Below are 10606 nucleotides of genomic sequence, written 5' to 3' on the forward strand. Positions count from 1 at the left end.
CTCAGTCCTATTGTCACACTTTAAAAATGTAAGGACCCAAATGCAGATACACACAAAAGCTCGTAGGTGAGTGAAGGTGCTTTAAAAAGCAAAAAACAAGCTACCATATAGACGGTTGGAAAAACTGAAGACCAGGCAAGCTGGCAATCCAAAACATAGGTAGCAAACACCTGGAAAAACTAAAGAACAGACAAGAGGAATACAAGGGATGCGAACTGACATGGAAGACTGGGAGCACAGAGACTACAACGAGCACTAAAGCACTAAAAGGGGCAGATGTGACACATATTCTGTGTTTCTTCTTGCTTTGGCCATAGCACTGGCACCAACTATGAATTAGAACATTTTTCAAAAGTGAAGGTGTCACAGCTGGTGGCAGGAGCACAGGCAGGCTCATGTAACGAAGTTACTCCAACAGAATAAGTGATGAAGACCAGACTTACAAGGCAGGGTACAGATAACAGGTAACTAAATACAAGTAGCATGCAGGTAACAGGAACCAGAGTCCAGGGCATGACCAGCACAAAGGAAAACCGGATAAATAACATTCATCATAACATTCAACACAACAGTTTTAGAAATTACTTTTATTCCATAGTGAAATAAACACAACCTTAAAAATTAAGACCTCTGCAGTAGGATCTGGAACTGAAATCTGAAAGCAACAGGCAGCTAGGACTGCAGTGACGTGCAATGATGTTTTTCTCAGCTGTATTGTGAATTAGCTGTAATTTATGACTAATTTTAGTAGCAAGGCAAATAAAGGGGCAATCTCAATTATCCACTCTGCTCACAACAAAAAAGTGTGCGCAAGTTTTTTAGAGCCACACTGGGATAAAAATAAAAAAAAATCTCTTTGTGACTGTTCTCAGATTTTAAAAGGCAGCTGTTGTGATACATACTAATACTAATGTGATTATGAAAGATTAAATGAACAGAAGATAATTTTTTAAATAAATTTCTGATTGCTTATAGAAACATTTCAAATATACCTCCTCCAGCATATTGCACTTTTGAATTCTTCAACCGAGGCAGATTTGATTTCACGATTACATTACGAGTAAATAGATGATTTACTATAAATGTTTTTTTCACTCCAGGAATGTAGCTTTTGTGGAAATAATGACTCCATAATTACTTAGGTGATAATTTAATTAGGTTCATTAATTACCATACTTAGGACTTCCTATTTTATCTGACTTACCTTCATCTTTGTAACAATATTTTGCAAATAATAAATGCTGAAAACCATCATGTGCATAGTTTGAATGATAATCACTTTGCCTTTTATTGTATTTATCCATGACACAAACTACAGGTAATTACCTTTTTGTGCCAGTAATTGCCAAATAATTACCAAACATATGAAAAGATAATTACCACACTGTGACACAGAGTGTTGCTTTGCCTCCCACAAATAAATTCATGCCTGGCCTGTATATCGAAACACGTCATTCTTGTGAGACTGCCTATCCTTTCACTGAAGGTTATCCCTCTGCATCATCTCTGACATCTATTTTTAAAAATGCTCTCTTGGGAGAACAGCTTGTGTTACAGCACGTTGATTAGGGCTAAATATCGATTTCGTCATTAGCAACATTGTCACCGTGAGTTGTTGAGGCATTCTTTTCATTCAGTTTATTGCAAGAAGCTGATATTAATCAATATGACAGGAGACATTTTGTAAGCAAGTTAAGATGGCTGATTTACCTAGCAGGTTCTCAGTGAGTTGGAGATGCATGTCATCACCAGATCCATAATCAGATCCTTTAATTGCACTGTGACACATGGAATTATTGAATACTGTGAAATGAAAAATCTGCAAGAACTGAATGCCTCGAGACAGAAAACGATACAGAGCCATGTCTCAAAATATCTCAACATTTACTTAATGGTTTGGGACAAAATTTTGTACAGACACACTCATGGTTTCCAGGTAAATCCTTCACAGGCATGGTTTCTAATAAAATGTCTCAAAAACTACTGGATGGATTGTTATGAAATTTTGTTATAACTTCGGTGACCCCTTCCCTTTTAGGGGAGGGTCAAGACAAGATTTTAATTAGTTCAATACTTTGGATTATGGTGGTCCTTGCGTGACAAAATTACCTCTTAGGTCACTTGTGCAAGGATCTTATTACAACCAATAATTAATTTTTATTATTAAGTGATTTCTAGCAGTTGTGTGAGACAGCATTAATGACTATAACCATGGCAACAAAGGTCCTGAGTGATCTTCCCCTAATCCTAATCATGTTGTTACAATAGCATTGTCATATCATAAAAAACTCAGTCATTTATTTTTCAGGCATATCTACTGCTGCTTGTGATTGTGTTATCTGAGCTCTGTCAACAGGGATGATCTGTACTCAATACTGTGCTTGAACTCATCCTGTGAAGACACCAATGGAGGACTAATGGCTCCTGTTTGTTCTCTGCTAATGTGCTGCTTTCACTAAGCTTCCTGTGTATAGATACTGTGTAACTTTAATGCTGCTGTAGTTGGTCTACATAAACTAACAAAAGCTGGCCTTGCACACTCTTAAATACGGGGAAATAAATGCATTTCTGTAATTATATAACTGACACAAAAATAATATTGCTGTGTCTGCACATTTGCTTACCATTATCAAGCACATGTTGACTGACACTGATGAATTAGCATACATTTTTTTAAAAGGTTCATAGGATTTGTGTGCTCTTTTCCCTCCAAACCAAAGTAAACACAGCTGTTCCTATTCTTTATTTATTCCCAGCAGTATTTGCGCCATAACAAAACTCTGACTTGAAAGTAGAATGGCAAGATTCATCGAATATAACAACAAGGGTTGTTAGCACTGGATAAATACAGGCAATAATTAATAACAAAATAGAATGGTGTTGGTTCTCTTCAGTGTTGTGCCATAAAATAGGGGAAGGTGTGTTTTGGAATCTATAAAATCTATTCACTGATTTATTGCTCAGCAGCTTACAGCTACAGAGGTAAACACTTGTGCCCGGCAGCGTGGGGAAAAGAATGCAGCATAGTTTCACTTATGAACAGAGCGGTGGTAAAAGATTGTCAGCTACAAAAGAGCAGACCTTGAAACAAAGCGGATACACACACATTCACACTATCCAATAAAGTTGATAAAAAATAAAAAAAAGAAGCCTTGAAACAACTTCACTTCACATTGAGACATTAATACGTTCTGAATTCTGTGATGCAGCAGCCCATTGACACATCTACAGGTGCTGTAGGTGCTATAGAGACAGATTTGATTTTCTCAGGAGGGAAACTTACTGCTGGCTTCTTTTTATTGCTTTCAGGTGGCCAAAGAAACAGTTCGCTTCGTTTTAAAGCTCTGCTTATTCATATTTTTCATATAAACGATGTAGCAAATGATTGTGTGTAATGTGGAAAACATCACTCAAAGCAACACCAACCGATTAACACCAACTCTGCAGCTCTATTGAAAATTTCAGGCTCTTTTAACCCATAGTTGAATATTTTGCAGCTAAAAAGCCAGATATTTTTTCTCAGGAGTGTATGCAGACTAAATCAGAGCGAAAAGGAGAAGTGAGTATTTAGCGATATTTAGCAGACAAGACTCAGAACGAATGGTTATGTTCCTTTGTGTGTTTGCTGGATGTGTAAATAGGTAACTTTTTGCTATCATGTTAGCCAAAAAAGCAATGATATATCAGAAACGTGTGTCTGTTAGCTTCTGCCTCCTAATGGCAAAAAAAACGAAAAAACTTTGTAATTTTAAATATCGTATAATATAATATTGACATATTACTCATAATTAATTCATCATTCATTCGTTCATAAAAATGATTTTTCTTAATTATGTCTGATGTTTATGTTCTTTTATTTTTTACATCCATTTAATGATTTAAATTTAAGTGAGAGGTAAACACATGTTAATGAATTGTCATTCATTGCACCAGGTTTCTTAAATCCATTCATTTTAAAACCAGTTCAGTCATGTGCGTCAAGCTAAACTTTGCTCCTCCTCTGACCTCATCAGTCAGACGATAGAACGGCTACAGGGGAGTGTGGTCGTGTGTGTGTGTGTGTGTGTGTGTGTGTGTGTGTGTGTGTGTGTGTGTGTGTGTGTGTGTGTATATGTCTGTGTGTGTGTGTGTGCCTGGTGTAATAGAAGCGAGACACAGAGAGAGAGAGAGAGGAAAGACCACAGTAGCTTGCAAAGTGATGATCTGCCTGCACTCGCACAGAGAGCTGCTGCGCTCGGCTCACTCCGCCTCTCTGTTCCCGCTCACTGGTAATTAGTCTCACACATGCTCCTTCTTACACGCACTTTTCTGCTTCACTCCTTCCGTTTATCTCTCTCACATCTTTTTTCGGGAACATTTACTCTTAAGTTCTTACTACACACTCTTTGAGAGAGAGAGAGAGAGAGGAGAGCGGCACGGATTGTCTTTGGCTGAGGGTTACAGATGTTTGAAGAAAATTGCTTCTCTTGTTGAACCTAAAGGGGATACGGAACGCAGGCAAAGATTCTTTCATTCCCATTTGAGGGCACCATGACTGAAAGCCACACATGCTAAGACAGTAGATGGACGAATAACAACGGGGAAAAAAAGAAGACTTAACTCACAAAGACAGGGAACTAAAACGGGGACATGAACACCACAGAACATCACGGACTGATAACGGGCTACCACAACAGGAGCCAAACATCGGCCAATTTGCCTTTTGACAAAGACTTGTCAGCCGAGGACAACGAGTCATCTGCAGGATGCTACGAACAGCTGCTGATTTCCACAGAGGTTTTCCTCACTCTGGGCATCATCAGCCTGCTGGAGAACATCCTGGTTGTTGCTGCGATAGTCAAGAACAAGAACCTTCACTCGCCTATGTACTTCTTCATCTGTAGCCTTGCAGTTGCTGACATGCTTGTCAGTGTCTCCAATGCGTCTGAGACTATTGTCATAGAGCTCATCAATGGAGGCAACCTGACCATCCCCGCCAGGTTGATTAAAAGCATGGACAATGTGTTTGACTCTATGATCTGTAGCTCTCTGTTGGCATCTATCTGCAGCTTGCTGGCCATCGCAGTCGACCGCTACATCACCATCTTCTACGCCCTGCGATACCACAACATTGTCACCCTGCGAAGAGCAATGTTGGTCATCAGCAGCATCTGGACGTGCTGCACAGTGTCCGGCATCCTATTCATCATCTACTCAGAGAGCACCACGGTGCTCATCTGCCTCATTACCATGTTCTTCACCATGCTGGTGCTCATGGTGTCGCTGTACGTCCACATGTTCCTGCTGGCACGCTTGCACATGAAGCGGATCGCGGCGCTGCCGGGCAACGCGCCCATCCAGCAGCGAGCCAACATGAAGGGAGCCATCACCCTCACCATCCTCCTCGGGGTGTTCGTGGTGTGCTGGGCGCCCTTTTTCCTCCACCTCATTCTCATGATCACCTGCCCCAGGAACCCCTACTGCACCTGTTTCATGTCTCACTTCAACATGTACCTCATCCTCATCATGTGCAACTCCGTCATTGACCCCATCATCTACGCCTTTCGCAGCCAAGAGATGCGGAAAACCTTCAAAGAGATCTTCTGCTGCTCTCATGCTTTCTTGTGTGTGTGAGCTGCCTGTGAAATGTCAGCAGAGCTACGACCTTGACAGCCACAATCTGAAATTCAAACGAGAGCTGGCAAACAAGGAGGGTTTGAGCTGTAATCACTGTGGACCGATGGGACTCTGTTGTGCCCAGAGCTCTTACAGTCAGCTGTAAATGATTGATGCTTAGGGCGCTCGCCTCTGGCGGCATGAGACAGGTTGCTGAAGAGGTAGGTTTACAAACACCCTGTAACATAGATTATTGCTCTGTAGACAAATGCTATCTTGTTTTGTAGTAAACGCTGCTCTAAAGTGCAATTTGAAGTAAATGTGACCAGCATGTATATACACCAATACACATGCTCAAACTGTGGTTCATTTACAAATCCTTAATCTTTCTCACTTTATCTTTTGCAATCTAAAACCTATCTGTTTTTTTTTTTTCTTCAATATAGAACCTAAATGTCACAGTGCATGTACTCTGCACTGGCATACCGAATATGTAACAGAGAGATTAACATAATATGTGACAGACTACCTCCATGTTTGAGAGTGTAATCCTCCTCAGAAACCACAAAAGTATTTTGCACACTGCAAGCAAAGATACATTTATCCCTGACATACTCTCACCAAGCACTTTATTAGGAACACCATACTAATACTGGGTAGGGCCTCCCTTTGCTCTCAAACAGCATGGCATGGATTCCTCTTTTGAAATTCTGCTCCATGTTGAAATGACTGCATCACATCTCCCGGTCTACCACATCCCAAAGGTTCTATTGGATTCAGATGTCGTGACCGGGGAAGCCACTGAAGTTCAGTGAACTCAATGTCATGTTCGTGAAACCAGTTTAAGACGACTTTAAAAGATGGTAAACTGTGGGCATAAAGGGAAGCATGCAGTCAGCAACAATTCTCAGATAGGCTGTGGCATTCAAACAATGATTGATTGATATTAACGGGCCGAAAGTTGGCCAAGGAAACACTCCCCACACCATTACACCAGCACCAGCCTCAACTGTTGACACAAGGCAGGTTGGGTCCATGATTTATGCTGTTGATGCCAGATTCTGACCCTACCATCAGCAGAAATCCAGATTCATCAGACCAGCTTTGGTGAGACTCAGGTTTCTGTTCTTGGTCGCAGGAGTAGAACCTGGCGTGATCTGCTGCTGTTGTAGACCATCCACCTCAATGTTTGATGTGTTGTGCATTCTGAGATGCTTTTCTGCTCACCGCAGTTGTGAAGAGTGGTTATCTGAGTTACCATAGCCTTTCTGTGTGCTCCAGTCTGCCTGGCCATTCTCCTCACTGGATATTCTTTCGTTGTTGGCTCCATTCTGAGTAAAAACTCTAGAGACTGTTGTGTGTGAAAATCCCAGGAGATCAGCAGTTTGAGAAACAGTCTGACACCAACAATATAAAGTTACTGACATGACTTTTTTTTCTTGATTCTGACGTTTGATTGTTTGATTAACTGACGCTCCTCACCTGTAGCTGCAGGATGTTACACACTGCACTGCCGCCACATGATTGGCTGACTGTGCAAAGGTGTCACTAATAAAGTGCTTCGTCCTTTTGTTCTGCGCTACAATGAATGTAAGAATGTTTTTATGTGATATATACTTATGAGGTGAACGCCATTACACCTCACTTGTTTCCCTCATGTATATTGAGCCAATCATGAGGGAACAAATGAAGCTCGAGTAAAGCGTAGTTTTACCTTTTTATCATGGTGCCATTTTAATAAAGTAGACGTTCAGAAATCTAATACAAGGGGAAGAAGCTCATTTCATTGGGTGTTTTGTAGAGAAGATGTGTTGCATATCATTTTGCAAGCTATTCTAAAAGTATAATAGCACAAAGACTAAACTAGATTTCATCTGGAAAACATTAAAGAGTAAGAGTAACGAGCAAAAACAAAAAAAATGCCATAGTTCTCTTAATTGCTTCTCTGCTGTTTTTTGTATGTCAAACCCACTCAGTGTAGTAAACAGGCTGTTTTCTGATGTCGTCCATGACGCACGGTCTTACAGTTAAAAGCATTCACTGGGTTAAAAGGAGTAATAACACAGAAGCTGCATGTTTACATTATGGGGGTATATGGTTCTATATGTGCAAAAGAATTAAATAAGATGATTTAGAGGAAGACTTTAAAATGGGAAGAACAGGAAAATGTCAGTCAGTGTATTTCTCAGGCACAACAGATGGCACTTATTAAGCATTTCTGGTTTAGATTTTCTTTATTTGCACCTAAAGATGAATGAGCCATTCAGAGTGGCCTACAATCTTTCTTCTATTGTTCATTCCCAGTTTTGGACTCTGTGGCGTTTTATACCCTACCTGATCAGGGATGCGGTTTTTGTAGACCCTCATTTCAAATTTCTTTTTGAAGCAGGGTAAGGAAACAGACAAACATTTTTATTTTTTCATAATTTCCTGTGAGCAAAGAGCTAAAACAGATCCTCCACACACCTTATGAAGCTACTGTCAATCCAGGATCTCTGCTGATTTCCAATCAATGCTCTTGTGACTTTGTGGTTTGTGTAGACATTTATGTAAATATGCACATGTAGGTTGTTGACATGGTCGCTCACAGCATGCAAATGTGACTGTACTGAGATCTATTTTTCATCATGTGCGTGTAACAGGGCAGAGTCTACTGAGTTTATTTTTAATTGTGTGTGTTGTGATGTAGTGTAACTCGTTGCTTTTTATCCATGCCTTAACTATGCTGCACTGTGATGTAAAGACCAACCGTATCCTCTGTGATCAGTACTTCAGACACTGATGGAATCAGTCTTTCTATGTATATAAATGCTATTTTCAATATTGCCTTATTTATTCATGCCTGTTTAAACTTGAAGTGCATTTCTAAGCTCATAAAATACACAAGGAAACTGGCATGAATGAGTGTCTGATTTTCTGATAAAAGCTTCGCCTGGAATTTGATTCCAAAGTTGCCAAGTGTGAAGGTATCTGCTTTACCACCGCATTCCTCTGTGAATCACTGCTGCAAAGTAACTTCAATAAATCATAAAGCCTTCTCAGCAACACCTGTGTGTGTCATTGTTCCTCTGGGGTACAGGTTGTAACCTTTACACAAAGGTTGTTCAGATGTGAAAGCAGCCTCACACATGAAAACAAATGGACTTATATAAAAAGTAGAGATACAAATAAATATATTCTAATATCACTGACAGAAATGCAGTCACACGGGCACAAATGGAACTATAGCTTTTTTTGTATGAACTTGACCTGAATAGGAAAAAGTAGAAACGTCGCACAGCTTCTTCCCTCAGGTGAGAAACTGAAGTTTGTGTGCGAGAAAAAAAAATGTGGAGAAAAAAAAAGTATTTTCAATTGTGGTGAATAATTTAACACCAGATCTGAACAGGGCCAGTGTGACAAACGAATACTAATGGAACATAGATTAAAGTAAATGCTAAATCTGCAAAATAACAGGGATTGTTTTTATTTTATGAAGTACAAAAAAAAAGTACAACAAAACAAGACCGCAATATACTTTTTAAAAAATAATTTCACACATGCTCGACTTTATAATTACACAACATATCCTTTGTTGACCAGAATTAATCCAATCAATTTTTAAAAGAGCTACCTGAAGGAGCATCATCTGTTATTAAGTCTATACAAGCTCCAAAAGGAAATAGAAATGTAGATGATCATCGAAGAAAGAATTTAAATGTTTTGAAAATGTTTTTTATATATTATTGCAAATATTGATATAATACAGAGAAGCATTCAGGAAGGCACAAAGGAATGTGCTAACAAAACAGAATGAAATATAGAATCTATTAGAAATATATAGAGGCAGTGATGCACCGTTCAATACTGTTTTCACCTCAGCCTGACAGCTTCAATTCGGTCCCAGTCGCATCAGATCATCCCATCATCCACTTGTTTTTTTTACCTTAGCACAATGAAAGGAAATGTCACCAGCACAGTGCAGCACAGCACTCGGCTATTTCCTCCCAGTTAGATGCTGCACTTGTGTTTTTTCAGCGGGTCACAAAGTCAAAAAAGAATTCCCCTCAATTATCAGTGGACACCTTTCAGGTTTCTAAAGCCTGAAGTGAAAGATGGAACAACTTGGCAATTGGACACTTACAGGTTATAGGTTTCGGCTCCACTGGGTTCCATTGATATGCTGATATGGCATGATGGGAATGACAAATCTTTGTATGAGGATGTTTCTGCAGCCTCTGTAAAAGAAATTGAAGTAGGAACACTAATGGAGGCTTGATGTTGTGAAAGACTTCTCAAAACAGCAGAAGCAATATTCACATGTACAGACAGCTCTGACTTTCAGAGAAGAGAGAGAAAAGGGTTTATGATGGTTCATTGAGATCTTATGGTGCATTAGTACATACTGTAATGCAGCATGCCTGATGCACAGTTTCACAATACCCTCACATATGACGAGCAGAAAGACAAGAGTAGATGTCGGCTAAGCTTTCTGCTCTTCTCTGTACATCCCTGACAAAACACTGAATATGTCGTGCAAAGATATGCAAATTAAGATTGTGTATACACTTGTGTATTCACTCCATCAAGCCATTAAGCTTTGATTGAAGGACTCAAGACTCAGAGATGATTGAATGTTGTAAGAAAGGCAGTTTTTATTGTAGAAATTGAGGCATGCTGGGGTTTGAGAGCAGGACAGGCGGCAGCACAGAGGACTGAGCCAGACTGGAAGACAAACCCAGAGCTGCCTGGATGCTGGATCTCAGGCTGGGGGTTTGTAGGCACGACAGGGAGCTGAGTGTGGAAGGGTCTTGGCAAGCAAGCAAAGGTGAAGCTGAAGTGAAGGCAAACAATAGTCTGGCTGGTGTCAAAAGCAACACGGGGAAACATGAAATCAGAAGCTGGGTGTTTGGCCGTAGCGTGGTACCATATGAGTGAAACATAAGGGAGGGGAAAACAGGAAGAACACAGGGGAGTGAAAGAGAAGCAAAGCTGATACCTATCAAATAAAGGCTCCAATTAAGGTTACACA

General features: G+C 40.0%; 1 protein-coding gene across 1 annotated transcript; it reads left to right on the top strand.

Annotated features, from left to right (window-relative positions):
* Positions 1-4430: 4430 nt before the first annotated feature.
* Positions 4431-5697, top strand: mc4r (melanocortin 4 receptor). The gene has a single exon (XM_023395107.1). It carries the CDS (start codon positions 4630-4632, stop codon positions 5611-5613), a length of 984 nt encoding a protein of 327 aa, XP_023250875.1. The 5' UTR covers positions 4431-4629; the 3' UTR covers positions 5614-5697.
* The last annotated feature ends 4909 nt before the right edge of the window (positions 5698-10606 follow it).

Source organism: Seriola lalandi, unplaced genomic scaffold (genome assembly GCF_002814215.2).
Source record: "Seriola lalandi dorsalis isolate HSWRI2012SDOR001 ecotype SW California unplaced genomic scaffold, Sedor1 jcf7180002054956, whole genome shotgun sequence".
In the NCBI taxonomy this organism is placed as follows: Eukaryota; Metazoa; Chordata; class Actinopteri; order Carangiformes; family Carangidae; genus Seriola; species Seriola lalandi.

Coding starts and splice junctions, on each gene's coding strand:
- mc4r (XM_023395107.1), top strand. CDS start 4,630: ATGAACACCACAGAACATCACGGACTGATAACGGGCTACCACAACAGG.